Below are 22,257 nucleotides of genomic sequence, written 5' to 3' on the forward strand. Positions count from 1 at the left end.
TTGGGCTTATAGCCTCACATATGCTATATAGGGTGTTTTAACGTTGTTACGAAACTGCGAAAATACTTAACTTCAATCAATGATATATCGATGAAAAAAAAGATATCTTGAATCTGAAAAATGGATTTCAGAGGGCAAGGGTGCTCCTTTGTAATGCTTTCGCCCGTTTTTGAAAAAAAATTTATTCAAGATGCTATGTAACCTCAAATATAGCAAAAAACGGTGTTTTTTGCACTTTTAGGTTACAATATCTCGAAAACTGAGGGTGATGGAATTTTTCTAAGGTCGGATTCGGATTTAGCGCAGCAAAAACCTTCGGGTATACTAGGTCTGGTCTCTGGTTCCGGACCTTTGTCAAATTTTGTCGGCCTGTGTAATTCAACCAGCACTCATACTAAGTTGATCAATTCTATGATGTTTTAAATAAATTTAATAAACATATGCTTTATTTGGATATTTGTCGACGAAAAAGGTTTTTTTCAACCTCAGTCCTTTCAGTTTGAGTTTCTCATTCCATTCATTATATTAATAAGGCTGATCCAAAAGTTGGGTTATTCCACGCGATCATGAAGCTGCAGCCTTATTAAAAGAATTAAATTGATGAGAAACTTAAACTAGAAGGACTATGATTGAAAAAAAAAGTTTTTGACGACAAATACGGGGCCATTCACAAAATACGTGATACATTTTTCAGGAACTTGAGATCCCCCCACCCTCCTGCGTGATACTTTTTACATTAGTCATACTATGGAGAATGATACTTCGGCAGACCCCCCCCCCCCCCTAAACTATCACGTATTTTGTGGATGACCCCTACCGAAATAATGAATTTGTTTAAAACAATCATAACATTGATTTAAGAATTATTAATTTTGATGAAATTATCATGAAATTCTTAATTAAAAATGTTCACATAGAAAAAAAATTCCTGTCGACAAATGCCTGAATAATGCATTTGTTTATTGAATTAGTATAACAATTTTTTTTCATTATATAATATTGGAACATCTTTAGCTGGTATTACTTTATGAAAGGCGCTTTCAACAGTTTTCCTGTTATTAACGAGCACCAGTGACGTCGAGTAGAAAAAATGGCCAATTTTTTCGTCATATTTGTTTATTTCTCAAAAAACCTTAAGCCTAATTTGAAAATCAGACCAAGAAAATCAATTTTCCCAAGATGCGACACGACGGTGCGCGATGAAACCAGGTCAGCATGATACCGGATACAAGAATTTTCAAGGCTCACATATTTATTCGACTCAGACCAACATTTAAAAAAATTTCATATTAGTGATGACGCAAGTTCAATTACGAAGCAACCGTTTAATAAATCTTGGGCACTGATCATGGGCAGGCACACATATATTTCCAATCAGTGCGCAAAACCGCCAATCACGCTATTTATATATTTCTTTTTAATTCTGCGATCATGCTAATTTTGAGAAAAAGATCATTTTTTAATAATTCATTAAGGTACGTGGGTTCAGGATTTGCTTGGTTAGCAAAGTGATTCGTTATTCTCCCACACGCAAAACTATCATTCCTAATTTTGTTATCATTTTCCGCGACGACGTAAGGCTCAGTGTCGCTGGCTGTTAGACTATAGCACGATAATAACTTCTAGGTTCTACAGCTAAATCATCAGTCTTATGTGGATGTTTTCTGTATTTGAAATCATGAGAGGACAAACTTAAACCTTTTTCAATTGCCACACCGTCACAATTTCTTGCCTATTTGATGAGCCCAAAAGAGTAGGTGAGGAGCGGAATGCATAGGTGTTAACGGCCCATATCGTACTGGATGCCGTTCCAAGTTCAGTTCGTTGTACTTGCCTTCCTCAAATTTAATATGTATGCCGTTTCAAAACTGCAGTGTAATTTTGATTAACTGTTGCTGTTTTTCCATTCATCTGTCGTTCTTTTGCAAGTCATCCGCATAAAACGTTAAATTGAATCATAAGATTCAGGAATCACACTGAAAAACTTCGGTCGCAATGCGCAAGAGTTTGGAGATCCTCAGTATTGGTACCACTTGTTTATAATCAATGTATCCCAGCAAAAAAATTTAATTCGGGCAAATTGAGGCAAATTAACATTTTTGCATTCGACCGAATCTTGTTTTTCGATTCTCTAAAATAAATTAAGCCAGCACTAATCGAATGCATATAAATCTGCCTTAATTCATGGTCAGTTCTTTCGTCTTCAACTTCAAACAGGGCAAATTAAACTGGATTGGCTGAGACTGAAATTAGTTTGTGCTGATGTATACAAACGAATTGGCGCCCCTAAGAAATTTTGGCTGAATTGCGACCAACAACATATTTTTGGGTTATATTACTTTGTACGAATTTAAACGATTGCACAACCTACTATAATTGTTCATTATCGCAAACTGAAATTCACGGGGGCTCCCGAGCGTATTTTTATCAATTCTCCCCAATTTTTTTTTTAATTGGGATTCCATGTGCAAGTCAGTCCTTGTATCCCCGAGAGTGGCAACAAAGTCCCCTTTGCGCTTCTGCACAGATGTTCTTGCATTCGCATTGAACGTAGACTTTGTCGGATACGAGGAGCTAGTCACTGAGAAATCTTAGATTGCTGCGCTGGAAATCTTAGGAGAACTCTTCGAGGAACTCGTAGAACTCTTGGAAATCTTTCGCCAAGCGTGCTTCGTTGAGCCGAACTAACCGCCAACTCCATCTGAATGCCACCGAGCTTAGTCGAGTCTGATTTCACCTCAACAGTCCCGATCTCGAGAAGTTTTGGAAATCTGGATAATCTCAGCAATCCTAAAGAAATATTAGCACAATCTATGCGAATTCAATTGAGACTGCAACATTCATAGTTTTTAAATTTCAATATTTCTCAGTGAGTAGCTCCTCGGTCGGAGATAATGCATGTTAGGTAACCAAACTGGCTGCTCAAGCATGTTCTGCTAACACCTAGCTAATGAACCGTGCAAACGCTTAAGATACTTGTACCAAAAGTTTTGTACAAGGTCAGGGCCTAGGTTTGACAGGTTTGGGCTTGCTTAGGCTCTTTGAAAAATTTCCAAACAGGGTTCTGATGTTGTAGACGTAATATTGCGTGAACAGAGAATGTCTGCCACGTGACGAGTCAGCTTATGAGCTTTCGTACATCGCCTATATTGCTCTAACCTGCCTAGCTTGCATATTGTTTTGCTAAATTCGCCCTAAATTCTCCTCTTCCAAGGGTTATCATTTCTACCTCTTTGACAGGCTGCATTATTACTCTGGAGTCTAGATTTTAATTCTAGCGTTATGAATGTGACAACTGCTGCACGGTATATACATGTCTGAACCTTCGTAACAGACAGGTGTTTAATTGGGGAAAATGGCAATGCCTGGATGTTAAGTTAGCCTATCAGTGCTATAGAAGTCTTTTTGATGTTCAGCTTTGACAGAAAATGCTTCGAGATCGGTTCTGTATCTCGAAGTTTCAACAGAGCGTGTTCGACGTTCCCTTCCAAATTGTTATTATTTCTCAATACTTCAGTGATGTTTGTATTTTTATTCTATCGTTATGGTATCAAAAATGAGCGTTGTTCTGCCTCTAGCCCTAGTAATGTTCTCTACATCCGGATTTTTATTACTATAAAAGAAAACCTCAGACTTACATTTTTAAGACGGTTACAACCTAACATGTTTTGAGTTAATAATTCTTATTATAGAAGAAAACCTTAGACTTAAGATGGTTGTAGACCAATATGTCTAGGCATTTTTCGTTCTTGAGTTGAAATTTGTTGCAAAAGTTTCTACACGGAACTGTCCAGATATGTTTCGTCAGTCACGGATAAGCCGTAAGATATTTTGAGTAACCTGGTTTCTTTTTTACTCCACCATCCATGAATAGGTCTGCATCCCAGTGCATAATGGGGGAACTTACAGCTTGAGGTGGGATCCAAACAACCAGGACACCCGTAAATGTAAACGCAGTAGCATATATTCTCGTGTAATCTACGCAAGAGGGGCAGGATGGATTTTTGGTGTCATTCAGATGAGGGAGATTCAGAGGCGTGTAATTTCTATCATTTTCAAATTTTTGTAGCGTGAATTTTCCCGATTGATATTGAAATACGTGTTCAGTTGTTTGATCTGCGATGCACACAACTGACGGATGTTCCACACGCCTCTGCCTCCCCAATTCACGTAGTAGGACTATCCTTTCAGAAGCCGAATTTGTCTAGTGCATTCGATTTTTCGTTTGCAGCTATACGTATTCATTCACGGACGTATTTTTTCATGCAATAAATTGGTCTAATAAGAACAATATGCCTAATTTGACATATTGAAAAAGACTGTTTTTTTATACATCACCCACGGATTGGGTTGCAGCCAAGTACATGATGATATGACCTAAAGCGTAAGGTGCAATCCAAGCCACCAGAACCTCGGTAAAAGTACATAGATAAATTCCCTGAGGTACTGGCTCAGGCATTGGACCCCGGAACTCTAATGAGAAGTAATTATTTTCTGTTTAAAAAACATTTCTGTGTTGGAATGTTGTAACAGGCTTATACTGCCCAACATGTCGAATGCATTTTTGGTTAGAGTTGGATTTTTTATTTGATCATTTTTGCACGGGGCTGTCCCGGTATATATGATCAGTCACGGACGCATTTTTATAATGCAATCAAGTGATCTGATAAGAGCAGTCTGCCCAAACATATTGGACAAAGCCTGGTTTTTACCCCATCATTAACGGACTGGGTTGCAGTCATTTACACGATGGGGGGACCTACAGATTAAGGTGGGTTCCGAACCACCAGAACCTCGGTAAAGGTACATTGAAAATTACTAGACGTACCGGCTCAGGGATCGAACCCCAGACCTCTGAGGTGAAGTCCGAGTGTCTAACCAACTGAGCCACCGAGGCTCTTATTTATTATTATATTATATTATTATTATATTATTATTTATTATTATTATTATTTATACTTACCACATATCGGCTGCTAATGTTATCGGTTCGTAGTGCAAAATTTCAGGAGCTGAAAAAAATTGAAGAAGATTGAGATAAACAATACTGTAATTTATTTTAGTATATATATATATATAAACATACAGAAATTTTGATTTAATATTGTATAAAATTGTATACATTTTGTACTGTAATGAAGAGACGTACAAGTAGGAATATTTATAGATATATCGGACGTGGTCAAAACATAAGTGCGAGTTACCACAGCTCTACTGGAAGCCTATGTAATTTTCATGGAGGGCCTCTGCTCTCAGTGGGACCCTACAACTGTTATTTATATATTATTTATAAAAAATACAGGTTCGTCCAACTGAATTGCAACTTTTTAGATTGCTGTATTTTTTACATATGTAACATCTCGATTTATTTTAGCAATTAAAAAAATGGTGGAAAACATTTAAATTTTACAAATTCGTGTCGAATTTTCAATATGGTCGCCTTGAACACGAACTATGGCTCCGAGTCGGTTGACAAACGAATCGCACGCTGTACGAATGTGCTCCTGTGGTATTTTTATCCATTCTCGACTTTTCGGTTTAGGGCATTTTTCAAGGAAAGTTAAACCCTAAAAAATACCAGAATGTTGATGTGCTCAAGTATGCTCTTCTTCGTGAATGGATAAAGATCAAGCATAAGCACAGTTGTGCAGCGTGCGACTCGTTTTCATCGTCTGACTCAAAGCCATAGTTTGTGCTCAAGGCGACCATTCCAATAATTCGACATCAATTTGTAAAATTTAAGTGTTTCCACAATTTTGTTAACTGCTTCAAGAGAATAAAATTATATATATAAAATCCAGCGTTCTAAAAAGTTGCAGTTCAATTAGACATCCAGCTCGAAAATGCCTCGGCATGTTTTTAGCACGCGAGTATGGCTTTGAGGTTACATACCAGTGAGAGCTTCGCACCTCCGAGAGCACCCATCACAACCCAAGAAGCAAACTGCGACGTGAGAATCGCACGTAGTGCATATCAGTGAGCGTATGGTGCGTGCACACATTTATGATGCTTAGAGGGTATACAGATTATATTTAGAATTAAATTCTGAAGTAAAAAGCAAGTAATACATTATAAAAGTACTTTTTATTTTAAGAATAAGCATCAAAAGAGAAGTTTTTCATAACATTTATTTCTGTTCGTTTTCATGCTTCTAATCGTTTCCAAAAGTCTCAGGGGAAAATATTTATTATTTTGGACCCAAAAACGCTGATATCATAAATATAATATGCATTTAGGTAACTATAATATCCAATATCTGAAACTAAGCATGTGTTACTTGAATTTTTAGCATTTTTCGTCTCCACAATAATAAATACTTTTTGTTGAAACTTTGGAAAACGATGAGAAACGTGAAAACCGAAATTAATAGCTATTGTCTACTTTATATGATTAAAAAATGTATAAAGCCTGTAAAACAGAATTTGAATCTCAATATTTGCATCAAAATAGGTTATTTATATTAGGTTTCATGTTTTTTAACGTTTCCGAAAGATTCAGTAAAAAATAATTATTACTTTGGGCATAAAAACGTCATAATAGCAAGTGTATCATGCATTTAACGCTACTAGCATTATAATGCACGCATTCAGATAGCTATAATATTTAATGTCAAAAACTTAAGGATGTGATACTTGCGATATTAAAAAGTTTGTGTGCATAATAATAAATATTTTTCGTTGAAACTTTGGGAAACGATGAGATGTGAAAATGGAAAATAATAGCCTATTTCTGGTTTAAGTATTTAAAAATGTATAGAGCCGGTAAAAAAGCAATTAACTTTTAATATTTACAATAAAACTAGGTTTATTATAAACGTTTTCATGTTTTTTATCGTTGCCCAAAGTTTCAATGAACACAAGCATGCTAATATTACCAGTATGACATGACGCGCAAATAAATATCCTTTTTAAACCTTTTTCATAAATTAGGTCCTAAAACCGCTGCAGGGTATTTAAAGAATTTGATATTTTGATATCGTACATGTATTTGCATTATATGGCAAGTCATACCATTTTAAAAAATGACTTTAATAATCTCTACTCATGTTTGGTCTGACAAAAAGTTACGCAAATTAATTTTTACGTAAATTTGTGTTTTAGCCTTTGCAAAGATACATTTTTGTCGCCTAAGACCTAATGCAACTAGATAGACGATCAAATATAATTATATTGTTGCAGTTTTACAAATCATAATTTTCAACATCATCGTCTGTATCTGCTTCGGCGTCTTCAACGATGTCTTCTTTCTTTTCGCTTTTAGGTTCATTTTCCTCGAACTCAGAGGCTCGACCTGGTTGCCTGTCTTCTTTAACTCTGCTTAGTTGCCGGAAGAACCTTCTGAATTTCAGTCTTGTATTCCGTAACTGAAGAAAATTAATAATAATTATTTATTATTATTATTAATATTCATTACTGGTTATAAATTTTACTGTTGACAATTTTTTGTTAAACGTTCATCATTTTACTTAAAAATTCATTATTTTCGTTAAAAATGTTCAATAATTTCGTTGAAAAATAATCTACGTTATTGGAAAGTTTCAAAAGACGACAATTGAAAAACTTGCCAAAATATATAAATTCCAAATTCGTAGTGAAGTTGGCACTTTCAATTAGGGACAATTAGAAAGTAACAACAACAAAACAAATATTTTCTATAAAGAATGTAGAAAAAGTTCTCTTAATTGATGTGAGGTTATGTTTACAAATATAATCAATATTTCACTTACCGCCAGAGATTAATTCAAGTGTTACCATAAACGTGCGATTTCCATTAGACCAACGGCGCGGCGCGGCGGGTGCGCCATGCATGATTCTACTACAGCACATGTTTTTTAAATACAGCTGCCTTATTTTCACTTGTAAAAAGTACAAAACAATTAAAACTTCAGAAGAATTTTTTGAATTTCTCAACAGATTTTTCAAGTATGCCTAAGCATGATATTAAAAGTATAACATTAGGCTATAAAAACAAAATTCAAGTTGAAATGATACGAGCAATTACATTTTTTAAATTGAAATTAATTTCAAATTTAAATTCGCAAAGTTTAAAAGGATAGTTTACAAATAAAGAAAATGCATTGCACATTCAAATTCTACAATCACGCATTCCATAACAATTCTTACTAATTTCCTCATTCATTCTTACTATAAAATTGAAAAAAGTTTTAATTTTGGTTAAAAAATCATTTTTACGATATTAATTTAATTCAATTTTTAATTTGAATCATTATGTATAATTTGTTAAAAAATTAATGCATTATTATAACATTATTATTTATTATTGCTATTAATTATTACTTGAAGTTAAAGTTAATTAATAAATAAAAAATAGTAAATGATTTCACTTTCTACAAATCACATAATTATTATTATAATTTATTAATTACTCAATTTAAAACAATTTACTATTATTATCAAAAACTATGCTTCTTCATTATGTATTATTCACAAATAATGTGTCTCCCAAATAGAGACACATGTGCGCCGCATATCATGCTCATCACGAAGCGCGTTGCATATGCCTCACACCTACGTGCTCGTCACAAAATGCGACCCGTATGCCTTGCACAATCCACACAAAATGTGCCTCGCACGCGGTGCGAGTAAGATGCTCTCCGCACGGTTACTCAGTGGGAAGCTCAATTATTGTAATTGAATATTTTAGATAGAATCGTTGCAGCTTCCTTTTAGGGTCTTGATATCGCTCCTCCTTTTCCTTGACACTGATGTTGTATTCGGCCGGCGCCGAGATCCAGTCATGAATATAGTTCGTTTCTCGATGACCTAGAGCACCATTTAAGGCCTCGAATTGGGCAGGGTAGGGTAGCGGCCAAAAACGTAAAAGCGACAAGGATGGTACACGCTATCTACGGATGGGGACTTCTTTCTGGCCACAATGTATTAAAGAGAAAATGATACCATACAAGACCGCGAAAATAAAATGCTCTGCACATGAATTATGTCCAGACGGCTTCTCACTTCTAATGTTAAAATTCCGGCAATTTTTAGGAGATGATCTCTTCCACTTAGGACGACACGATTTAAGCTGTACTCAGTATAATTTCGATAAAAACATTGGAGATTTACAAATCTGCGCTCACATTGGCGGCGCGATATGTGTAATCGCAGAATCGACGGACTGATTTGCAAGCTCTTCTGTACATGCATGATCTTATGCGTGGCCATATTAAGGACTACAGGAATGTTAATCGTTGATAACTTCTTTAAGCCCGAGAGATTGGAAGAGCAAATCTATCGAAGAAGATACTTATATCTGCTTCGGAAAGACTCCTTTACTGACTTTATGTTCTGTGTGAGGCTCTCAGCAACGCCTAGGTATACTTAAGTTTCAACAGTGACAAGATGTCTGATAACAATTCAATACACAAGCTGAGGAGCCCCGAAAACGTCAGTAATTTGTCCTCGCCTTAGATGGATTTTGGCATATTTGACCAATCCAAGGTCTACACCAATCTCTCCTGTGTACGCCTTCGACAATATTGAAGGTACTCTAGAATTGATTTAAACTAGGAGCGTAGATCAACATGCGATATATAAAAAATACATGAATAATCTTATCCTCGCAAAAGTGTAATGCGAAAGAGCAGAGGGCTCATGGTGTCTCCATGAAAAATGCACATCGGGAAGGTGACTCTGCTGGTCGTCACACTATCATTTCCAGATGAGACAGTGAAGTTAGTTTTACAAAGGGGCATCAAACTCTATGCAACTCACTATTTGTAGATGGACCTTCAAGCTTTCCAACAGACATATTAATGCTAAGTCTATGAGAGTTTGATTCGAAAGCTTTCCGGTAGTCAATCCAGGTCACCGAAAGGCAGCGTTTGTGGAATGCTGCATTTTTGCAGAAGCACATATCAATTATCAGGTAATCTCGGCAGCCTGCTACCACTATTTTCCACCTTGATCTACCTTGATTATCGAATCTTCTTGTTTAGCTGATGCAAGCATGGTTTGGTCTTTTGATCCGTCGTCCATTTAAGCCTTTAATCTAAAACAACTAAAGCTCTCGCCGCAACAGAAACAAAACGTCGTCCTTGTCCTGAAATTGCTATTATCTTTTAGGGGGTGTCTGCTTTCCGCGGTTAGCCCTAATGTACCTGCCTCCTTTTCGTTTGCGGTTTATTCATGCAGCGGTTTGTTATATCCAGCTTTCGAGAATTAGACTGCTTGATTTGGCAATGACTGATAAGTGAATCCTCCGTTAACAGAGATAATGCGGGCATCATAGCAGTTCAGCAAGGCATCCTTGAGTCGATTCGCCCACTCCATGTGAGTGCTTTGTCGGTTCATTGTCGTGTTTGTATCTTAATTTTTTCAGTACGCCGGACTCAAGGGAGATCGGCACTATATGCCGACCCATTGTTAAGTGCTCTGGGATTTTTATCGTTTTGAACCGCATATACATCGTTTGGTGTTTTTGTGATCTCATTGTTGCTTCCACGGACAGATGGACAAAGGGTTCTGCCTGCATAGAGCCCCGCATGCAAGGACAAGGCAGCATACCCTGCGAGCTCACCCAGTATCTCAGAGTCACCGCTAAAGACACGTCACCTAGGTTTAATCTACCCTTACTCAAAAGAAACTCTGATACAGGGACGCTCAATTCGACATCTAAGGATGTGTCCAGTGAATTTATCAAAGGCCCTTCACATTTACAAGAACAACGATAACAAAAACAATTACTTTAATCAAATATTTTGGGTATAGTCTTTGCAGCTCCCTTTTAAGGCTAGGGATTAATTTTTAGTATATGTATTATAAATTACAATTTTTCTCCTACAATTACGAATTGTTTGATGTCATATTTTAACCGTATCATCTAAAGAGCTACATACAATCCCTCACATGAGGAGTTTTTCGAAAAATAGTCTTGCTATTGTTTTTGTATCAATTAATTAAGAATATTATGCATTTAATGCACTTGGAAAGAAGCGAACTGCCACCATGAGTGTACCCGTGATGAACCGAATATCGGCGCTATAGGTTCACCATAAGTACACTTACGGTGGCGGCTTTCCCTTTCCCAGGCGCATAAACTGCATCATATTTTCAAATAATTTAAAAGAAGGAGACCATTTTTAGAAAACTCCCTCAGTAATGGAATGAATTTAGCCATTTATATTATGTGGTTAAAATATGATATCAAACAATTAATTATCGTAAGAGAAAAGTTGCAATTTGTAATACATGTACTATAAATCAAACCCTAGGAAGCGCGGTAAGTTCTTGATACCTCTACTCCTTTTCCTTGTCCTTGGCCGGAATAATGTAGTCGCCTGGAGCCGAGAACTTAATCACACAAATAGTTTCTCGAAGTTTTGGAAAACGATGTCAGGCCTCGAGGGTGCAACGGAGACTGCTGCCCAAAATAAAAGTTGCACTTCTATTTTAGGACAATTGACTCTATCTCCCTCGGAGCGATCAGCCGAATAATGTCTGTGAAGATAAGTCATTTACGCGTAATTTGAACATCAAGACAGTATAAGCTATAGGCATTCAGCGTGTGCATGACACATTTTGCACCTATCTCTGGAAACTTCCTGACATAAAATGCGGTCAAGGTATACTAAGGTGGAAATGAAACTGTGCTGGCATGCGAAAATAAAACCTTTGTACCTGAATTAAGCCTTGATGATTGGAGAAAGCAAGACTTTGCTCTTTGAACAAGGACTGTTTGTCTATATTTCTATGAAAGTTTCTGTTCATTTTCTTGCAGAGTAACATGTTGGCAGATGTTTAAACTTTTACTTTCTTTACTTCGCCTTTTAAAATTGAAGCATTTACATGCAATAATAAACTATCCTCACTTCTAATCTTGAAATTCAGGCCAACGGGTCTCGGCCGCCTGTTCCGCAGCTTTACAAACGAACGCTACTTTGGCAATCATCTCGTAATTCCTGACCATTTTTAGGAGAGGATCTGTGAAATTTGCAAAGATATTTGAGCTGTACTTAGAACAATTCAGTTATGATAACACTGGATATACACAAGTTTGCATCCGCCTTAACGGCGTGGGATGTATCATTGCGAAATAAACGAATTGATATCCAAGCTCTTATGCATATGCATAATCTTACGTGTGTTGACATCAAGGCCCACCAGATAGTTCTTCGCCCATAAAATCACCTCAAACAAGTAGAGCGGGACCGGAACGGCAAGCTTGTTAGTCGCAGATACTTTGCTAAACGTCGAAATATTTCAAAAACCAAAACTGTTGGCTTGTACCTGCCTCGGAGAGACTCCTTCACTGATGTTAAATCCTGGATGCGTCTTTGAGACAAGCCCAGGTATGTATAGGTCTCTCCACGGTTCAGATTACTAATAACAGTCATATCCACACTCTCAGGGTCATTGGGAGCGCCAATAATCTTTTATTTTATTAGACGAATCTTGGCAAACTTGTCCAATCAAAAGTCTATACCTATCTTCCCTGTGTACTGCTTGATGATACTTAAAGCACTTCGAAGTTTGCTCTTACCATAAACATAAATCTTTGAGTCATCCATATAAAATACATGAGGAACCTTATGCTCGCGATGATTAGTGTTGCCACAGAAGAAAAGCCAGAAAAATGCCCCTTGGAAGGTCGCGTTATTCGTTCTCACATAGTAATCTTCAGATAATATAGTATATCTAGTTTTCCAAAGGGTGATCAATCTCTCGATGCATCTCACTATGTATGGATGAACCTTCAAGCTTTCCAACATATAAATACTATGTCTATGAGAAGTTAAATGATAAGCTTTCCGGCAGTCAATGTGGGCTATTGACAGCACGCGCTGATCAGCTGCTGCATCCGCGCAGATGTACCTCTCAATTATTAGGTTCTCTTGGCAGCCTGATACACCTTTTTTCGAGCGACGTTGTACGTACATCTCTCTCCACACAGGTTAAATTCTTCGAACAATACTCTATTTATGACAGCTGTAAAGATCATATATAGTGTATTCAAACAAGTTATTGGCCTGTAATTCTCAGGGTTTGACAAGTTTCCTTATTTCTGTATGAGTATAGTCCGTACAAACACCAGGTACTGTGGGAGAGGTGTTTCTGACTTTAAAAATGAGGTTGAATATGTGGGTAGAAGTTCTTGATGCCATCTGATCCTGCAGCGGAAAAGTTCTTCTTACCTCTAAGTGCTTTTTAACCTCTTCTGCAGTAATTGATGGACATTCTTCCTCAGTTTCTATAAGGGTTGCGGCAAAACTCATTGAAGCGTATGATATTATTAGTATCTTTTTTTTAGTCGAGTGATTTCGAGATCTTGTATACCTCTCGCCGAAAGGTTGGTCTTAGGTGAATTTTTACAGACACAGGGTGATCGCTAAAGAGGCACAATGGGTCAGCGAGAAACTATTCATTCTCCCTGAACCATCTCCCCCTCTTCTGTATTCTCTTCTATGCGTCAGATAACATAACAATAACATATATTATATCTATCATACTGCGGCCATTATGCTTTCAGGATCTTTGAGAATTACACAGGAGAAGTTATTTTGGACTTTGGTTTGGAGCTTTTGGATATAAGTGCTGTTGGACAGATTGACACCGAAGAGACCTACCTATATCTAGGCATGCCTGAGAGCCGAATTTAGGACATAACAGCGGTGAATAAAGCTCTCCGAAGCAAATACAAATGTCGGCGTTAAAAAAATATTTGCGATTAGCATATGTATTTGCCACATAGAAGGTGGTTTTCGAAGATTGAAGATGATTGCAAACATTTTTACAAGTCAAGACACAAAGAATGAGCCCATGTAAATTTGATTTTGATATGATGATAATAAGATACCAATAAGATAGTAGCTCTAAGAAAACATTCAGGGGTGGCTCTTGTCACCTCCAAAGCTTGCGGTCGCTGTTTAAGTATAACAGCGCTAAAAGAAGAACTTGAAACTACACCGTAATCGTGATTTTGTACCTACATTATCATCGCGAGAGATTTGAAACTTCGCATTGAATTAGCTTATAACATCCTTATCTCATCAGTCACTTGACTTTGTCAGTGGCTATGATGAGAAACCACGTTCAACTCAGTTTCCTCATTTTATACAATATACTAGGCAGTCTGATAAGTACCTGAAAATTCTAAGAGATGACATTAGTATTCACTAATGTGAACCATTTTCGTCGAGCTTGATCCTTCAAATGACGCCTGTCAAAACTTCAGCCATTTATATTTACGCATTTACAAGTTACAGCACTGAGAAGCGACTAACCTCCGAGTTTTTTTTAATATGGAAAAATCTGAGTTTCGAGTTTTGATCAAACACTACTATCTTCGCAAGAAAATGATATCCGAGACCAAGGCCAAGCTGGATAAGTATTACCCGGACTCTGCACTGTCGATTGGAACGATTCATAAGTGGTTTACCGAGTTTCGTTGTGGCCATACGAGCACAGTTGATGCTGAACATTCTGGGAGCCCAAAAGAGGTCACTACACCAGAAAATGTCGAAAAAATCCACGATATGATGTTGAATGATCCTAAAGTGAAATTGAGAGAAGTCAACGCAACAGGCAAAACAGTGGGTTCCACCGGGCCAAAGTGCTCTGAAGCGTCCAAAAACGCAACAATGCGTCGGAAAGGTTATGGTCTCCGTATTTTGGGATGTACATGGCATAATATTCGTGGACTATCTTGAAAAAGGTAAAACTATAACCGGACCATACTATTCATCATTATTGGACTGATTGAAAATCGAAATCGCCGAAAAACGACCGCATCTGAAGAAGAAAAAACCGCTTTATCATCACGGCAATGCGCCTGTTCATTCATGCTTAGTTGCACAAGCAAAATTGCATGAAATCAGCTTCGAATTGGTTCCTCAGCCACCGTATTCACCAGACCTGGCCCTCAGCGACTATTACTTGTTCCCTAACTTGAAGAGATGGCTCAGCGGTAAGCGTTTTTACTCAAATGAGGAGCTCATAGCTGAAACTGAGGCGAATTTTGGAGACCTTCCGATCGAGTACTTTTCGGACGGTATCAAAAAGTTAGAAAATCGTTGGACTCACTGTATCGACCTAAAAGGAGAGTATGTTGAAAAATAAAACCGACTTTGGCCAAAAAAAAGTCTCCGTGTTTCATTTTTCAGGGACTTATCAGACTGCCTAGTATATATTTTAAATTTGTCATAAGGTCTTAGTTTCTGATACAATTAACATAAAATATAAATTCTGTTTGCACTTTCCTCAACTCATTAGACTTATTTTAATTTTATAAATTAATATCAAACTTTTAGTGTGAATATTTTTCCAGATATAGTAGCGTTTTATTTTACCCGCCTGTTCCGTCGTGCCCCACCTTCCCCTACTCGTAATTTTTTATCTACAACATCATAGCAAGAGATTTCAAACATCGTATTAAATTAACTTATAACATCGTTATATCATCAGTCACTTGACTTAGTCCGTGGCTATGATGAAAAATCGGGTTCACCCGAGAAGAAGGTTGAAAATGTTAAGAGGATTTTTTTGAAATCTTATTTTTAATTTAGTAAACTAAAAATATTGATGATTTAAAATCAGATAGCTGTCTGTATTTGTCTCCCATCTTCTTCTTTTTCATTTCCTAACCTCTTAGCTTTTGCTCACACCTTTTTCTGGCCACATTTCCCTTCCAAAAGTTTTTTGATACAATAAAATAATACAGCGCATCTTTGTATTAAAGAAAAATCTCTTAAATAAAACGTACAGAAACAAAAGCGGAGTGAGCTATAGTGAATTAGTTCCCACCCACCGTTAGCCCCAAAATCAGCGTAATAGAAGAGTTTCACTGTATATCAAACAAATTCCAGCCTAAAACCTTAAGTCTCTAGTTTCTACACACACAAAAAAACACTTTTAAATATTTTTATACTTTCCTTTAAGCCATGCAATCAGAAACGACATTTTTTAAAATTATTTTTTTTTTGTGAATAAACATATACCTTTCTTCTTTTTATTCACCTTTCAGCGAAAACTTGTATGTGTATTATGTGTATTTGGTAAACTTTTTCTCATAAAATTCATTTTCTCTCAATTTAGCAACTCAACATCTCAGCAGCAGGTTTTTATTTATGGTTTAAACTAAAAATTGCACTTTTAAACGTTATTCGCAACTGAACCTGTTTCAGTTGTAGCTTCCTGTCAATTTGAGATAGTAAACTTCCACATTCTGTTTCTCGAAACTAGAATTTTTTTTAATCCTACCTTTCTGGTCTTAATTGAGAAACACTTCAGCTCTTAAGCAAAATTTCGCTTTATCTTTCAATGGTGATTTCGATTTTGTTAGTTATCTAGTTCTTTACTGCAATCCTTCAACTGTGAATATAAATTCTTTCAGAAATGAGTCTTTACTATAACAAATTAAAAATGCAATTCGAAAATCTTACTCATTAACAACATGTAAACGTCCGATTGAAACTTTATACATTTTTCTAACTTTAAAATAACGTCATAATAATATAATCGTAATCAAAGGCTTTTATTAAATTTAAACTATTGTTTTAGTATAAAAACATTAAACACACATAAACTGAAACCAAAATGTCAAAGTAATCAATTTAAAACTGACCTGTTTGATACAGAAGGCATTGAATCGTTAGAATTTCGAAAAGCTTTTAAACTTTGAACGTTACAATTTTAATTATTTTATTTTAAAAAATGTTTAATTTGTGAGACAAATTGTTACATTTTAATATAGAAATAACAATTAAGCACTTATCATTTGAAAGAAAAATTTGAGTAAATTTAAGATATATTAAGGGATTTAGAGTTTCTTAATTTAAATCTAGATTTTTGCAGACTTCAAACAAAGAATTGAAAAGTTTTCTAAAATTTTTATTAAAAAAATCAAATTATTTCTAAAATAGTTTTGAATTAAAAAAAATTTTTACCTACTTCTAAATTTCTTAAGATTTTTCAAAATTTCTAAGGCTTTTCAAGGATATTTAAACTATTTAAAATCAAAATAATATAACTTCTAATTTAAGAAATATTCAGTTACAACAAATTTGTCATTTTTAATGTTTCTAGCTTAAAATTGCTTAAAATAATATAATTTTAAATTTTGTAAAGTTCATTGATTGATTCTTAAATGTAGAGTATTAAAAATAATAGCAAGGACTTATATTTTTGGAATAGAATCTGAATCTTTAAACTCTATACTTTATTAAAGTAAAAAGTTCTAAATTTTGCAGTTTATCTCCATTTCATTTTGAATTCTTCAACTGAAAAGTGTTAGTACCTTTCATTTTTAAGTTTAAATTATTGAGTATTTAAATATAACATTTTTTAATTTAAAAACTTTAAAACTTTAAATTTTAAGAGTTCCACTTTAATCGTTTTAATTTTTAGTTTACTTTTTATTGCTTCAAATGCAAAAATGTTTAGCTTTAGAGTTCGAATTTTATAATTTATTGAGCAGGGACAATGTTTGCGAACCGGAAAATGATTGAAAATTTTTTTCTTCAATTAAAACGGCCAAAAGTGTTTCAAGAACTCTATTCCTCTGGTCTTTACATTCTCATTGAAAGTTCTTTGTACTTTCTAGCATTCTTCCTACTTTTTGAGTATGTATCAGCCAAAGTTTCTAACAACTATACTTTCAATGTATGAAATACGTTTGGCCCTATCCTAGAGTGGTTGACTCGGTCATTAAAAATTTCAACAACTAATTATTTCCGTGTATGGGGTAGTTTTTTAGGATTGACGTTGGTTGCATAGACGTGGGCAGATAGGACGGTGCTCCGTCACTCCGTGTAAAGAATTACCTTTCCCATTGCTATCACATAGACGCAAAGTGGGAGAAAAATCATATTTTTTGGACAAAAATCGACTGATAGTGTGATTCTTAACGGATTTTCCTTTTCCTTTTTTAGAACTGACTGTAAGCCTTCGAGGTATCAAGTTTAACTATGCTATTTTTATTCTGACTAAACGGAAATTTCTTATTTAACAACAAACTTACAACTTTTTCTTGGAAAAAACGCTTCATTTTTTTGCGCAATCAACTTATAATGTTTATCCTAAGACTCCTTGCCATCGCTTTTTTCATAGTGACCAAAAAATGTTAATTATTTAAACAATTTCTATAAAAAAAATGCACATTTTGACCATTATATGATGAAAAGGATTGATTTTTTTGCGGAATCAACTTAAAATGTTTTGCTTAAGATTCGTTGCTATCATATATTTTATAGTGACCAAATAAGGTTAATTCTTTAAACAATTTCTATAAACAAATGCGCATTTTGACCATTTTTTTCATTAATAGGTTTGATTTTTTTTGCGGAATTAATTCGAAACATCTTGAAAAAGAATCCATGCTATCATATTTTTAATAGTGACAAAAAATGATAATTATTTGAACGATTTTCATGAACAAATACACATTTTGACCATTTTTTAATGTATAGGTTTAATTTTTTCGGAATAAATGTGCAATATCTTGAGAAAGAATCCTAGCTGTCATATTTTTTATAGTGACCTGATATTTGACAGCAAGGATTTTTTTTGCCGAAAATGGACAAAAATCTAGTAATCGCTCAATTCTTCATGAATTGTACGATTTTTTTATGTTTGGAAAAACTTCTGGTAGAAGTTCACACGGTGCAAACTTGGTTTTATTCACACAAAAATTGTTGGTTTAAGCTTCAACACATTGGCCATAAAAAAAGATATTTATTAACATAAAAACAACTTGAACTTCAAATGCATGCATCCATGTTCCCGTAAACCCCACATCTATAAACCCCAAAACCAAAAAATCCTGACCCAAAATCAATTAGATTTGAAACAAATAAAATCCACTCGTCTAATAAATCGGTCAAATCTAGAATATATGACTCATACATTTTATAACTCATTAACCTTAAACCTGTAAACTTCTTATGTGGATTTTTTATATAAACATTGTTTAAATAATTAATATGTTTTGTTCACTATGAAAAATATGATAGGAAGGAGTCTTAGGCAAAACATTTCTGGTTGATTCCGCAAGAAAATCAAGAATTTTCATCATAAAATGGTCAAAATGTGCACTTGTTCATAACAATTGTTTGCATAATTAAAATTTTTTGGTCACTATAAAAAACATAATAGCAAGGAGTCTTAGGCTAAACATTTGAAGTTGTTTCCGCAAAAAAAATCAAGCCTTTTCATCCAAGAATGGACAACATGTGCATTGGTTTATAAAAATTGTTTACATAATTGGCAATCATTAGCTATTCTTAACTGATTGTAAGCGCACATCATTATCTGAGATTCTTTATACCAAAGCTATGGGTCAAAATTAGCTAATCATTGTAAATCACGAAAAAATGACTTTTATTAATTAATTTCTTTATAAACTTTTTTAATGAATTTAAAAGTCTTAGAAGAAATGGTATCATGGCAAAGTTTAGCAACAAAAAGTTGTAAGTTTGTTGTTAAATAACAAATTTCCTTTAATTAAAAATAAAAATTGCGCAAATAAATGTTACACCTGGTAGCCTTATGGTCAATTAAAAAAAAATAAATAAAATCCGTTAAGAATTGCACAGTCTGTGGATATTTGTCCGAAAAATGTACTTTTTCTCCCACTGTGCGACGTGTCATGTCCAGCAGGGAATATCCATTAGACAGCAATTTTGCAGATACCCATTTCACTGTACCCACTTCTTATCTTCGAGGAGTTATTCAGTCATCCATGAGTTATATGCAGGTTTACTGCATTTGCCTAAATCATTGTTTTTGAAAATTATTAGCCATATTTTAATATTTTCATAAATGTCACTGGAATTTTAAAATGTAATGCAATTGAAAGAATTTCGGTTTTATAGCCAAGACGCTTAGCCAACGCTGTGGGCGTGAATAATGTAAACATATGTGTTACATCATATTGTCATCTCGCATGCTATGCATAGCTCTTGACATTGAAACATACGATACGTATTATTTAATAAGACACCTTCGCTTTAAAGTCCCGTGAAACCAAAACATATACGATAAAGTTTCCCATAAAAGTTCAGGCTCGTTGAGTACGTATAGCATAGTTGGCACCCAATGAATCGACAGCCCACATGATTTATTATACATATACGCAAAGAGAATTTATTTGAATATTACATGCATAGTCTACTAGTTGAATTCGCTGGAGTTTCATTACATATTCGTTAATTCAAATTTCTCCAATTTGAAGGTTGGTATATTTTTGTATTTCCCTATTCTCAGTTAGTCATTTTTTCATTGTCAGACTCATAAATTCATTATTGAGCAATAAACTTAAGATATGCTCAGGAGGGATAACTACTAAATGTAAGCTTTCGTTACACTTTCATGTTTCAGGAATTATCACGTTGCAGTTATAGAAACTTATGTGAAATTCAATAATCAAATAGTTACAGCTACTAGCTAGTATTAACGATATTTCCGTACATTTCGTTCATAAGTTTCGTTGGCATAATAAAAAAGTCAACATGTGAGATTCCGCGAAGAACCATATGTAGAAATCTTCTCATTTCTCCCCATTTCAAATATGGTGGTGGTCGGAATCTCACTAGAACAACTGGAACATAAGCTCTAGTCATGACCCTTTAAGGCGCTTCAAACGGCTATCAAATTCGCTAGGGGAAAACTAAATCTAGACGGTTAACTTGCTGAACGCCATATTTTAAGCACATAATCTCAAGACAATTATGTCGAACCGTTCAGCTCGCTTTTTCCCGAAAATGTTCTTGTTGTTGCTGTTTTTTTGTAATTGAAAGTGAAGAGTATTTTTCTCGCTTGAGACTGGCGCGCTGTGTGCAGTAACACGGTAGTGCGGGGGACTCGAATGTCTTCCCAAGTCAGTATTTTTGGAATCCACATATCTAAAACAGGTTTTTACGATCGAGTAAATAAGTATAATATAATTTTTTTGATTTCTTCATACAATTTTCGCTAAGAAATGACTGCATTCGTACGTGCATTCATTAGAAATTAATGACTTACGAAAAGAAATGTATTAGCAACAACAAATTTTTGAACTGTGAAGCGTAAAGAAAACGAAAATTTTAATTTACCATTTTCAAAATTTCAAAGATGTTAAATTTTTAACGTTTACAGTTTAAAGTTGTACAAATGTTCCGCATCGAGGCAAAAAATCATTGATGTAATAAACAAAAAAAATTGTTATTCATAAATTAGCGATCAAAAGTGAGATCTACTTTATTTGCCACATTTGAATACACTTAAGTAATGTTTTTAGGAGAAGATAAACACAAAATATTGTTCACTAAAAATTTTTAACCTGCCCCCCCCCCCCCTGCATAGCCCCAAATATGACTCAAGAATAAAAAGAAACATTTTTACGTATTTTTGTTAATTTTTAGCAATTTCTGTCATCATTTTCATACAAATAATTACCATTGGACAATTTGAATATTTCTCATGACTTTTTAAACAATGTTAATTGTTTAAATGGATGTAAATTATTAAAATAACTATTAAGTCCAAAAAATATAAAGATTAATCGTATGTTCTCATTAAAATGTACGAGGGTAGTTCAATAAGTCCTTAGAATGAAGTATAAAAACAATTTTTTTTGGGTACATTTTTTTTTATTTTTCAACATAATCTCCTTGGAGCTCTATACACTTGGTCAATCGCTTTTCAAGTTTTTTTAATCCTTCAGAAAAGTGCGTTTTCGGAAGTTCTTCAAAATAAGCACTTACAGAGGCAATGACGTCTTCGTTGTCTGGAAATCTCTGTCCACCGAACCATTTTTTCAAGTTTGGAAATAAGAAAAAGTCACTGGGGCTAAATCTGGTGAATACGGTGGGTGTTCGACCAATTCGAATTTCAGTTCTTCAATTTTAGCCGTTGAAACGAAGCATGTGTGAACTCGGGCGTTGTCTTGATGAAAGAGAATTTTTTTTCTCGCCAAATGTGGTCGTTTTTTTTAATTTCTTCTTTCAACTGCTCTAATAATGATGCATAATATTCACCAGTGATTGTTTCACCCTTTTCCAAGTAGTCAATAAGTACAATTCCACGTGCATCCCAAAAAACTGTAGCCATAACCTTACCAGCTGACTTTACGGTCTTTGCCTTCTTTGGAGCTGGTTCGCTTGTGGAAATCCACTGTTTGGATTGTTCCTTTGTCTCAGGAGTGTAATGGGGTATCCACGTTTCATCCACAGTCACAAATCGACGAAAAAATTCCTCACGATTCCGACTTATGCGCGCCAAAAGAGCCTCAGAGGCGACCAATCTATTGCGTTTATTCTCA

General features: G+C 35.0%; 1 protein-coding gene across 1 annotated transcript in view; it reads right to left on the minus strand.

Annotated features, from left to right (window-relative positions):
• LOC117174579 overlaps window positions 1-22,257 on the minus strand; it is a gene marked incomplete at its 5' end in the record, with an annotated part of 160,075 nt that overhangs the window by 34,119 nt on the left and 103,699 nt on the right. Inside the window, one exon of the mRNA XM_033363807.1 lies at window positions 4,964-5,012. Coding sequence (XP_033219698.1) covers window positions 4,964-5,012 — 49 coding nt within the window. The remainder of the gene's footprint in view (window positions 1-4,963; window positions 5,013-22,257) is intronic.

Source organism: Belonocnema kinseyi, chromosome 6 (assembly GCF_010883055.1).
Source record: "Belonocnema kinseyi isolate 2016_QV_RU_SX_M_011 chromosome 6, B_treatae_v1, whole genome shotgun sequence".
Lineage (NCBI taxonomy): Eukaryota > Metazoa > Arthropoda > Insecta > Hymenoptera > Cynipidae > Belonocnema > Belonocnema kinseyi.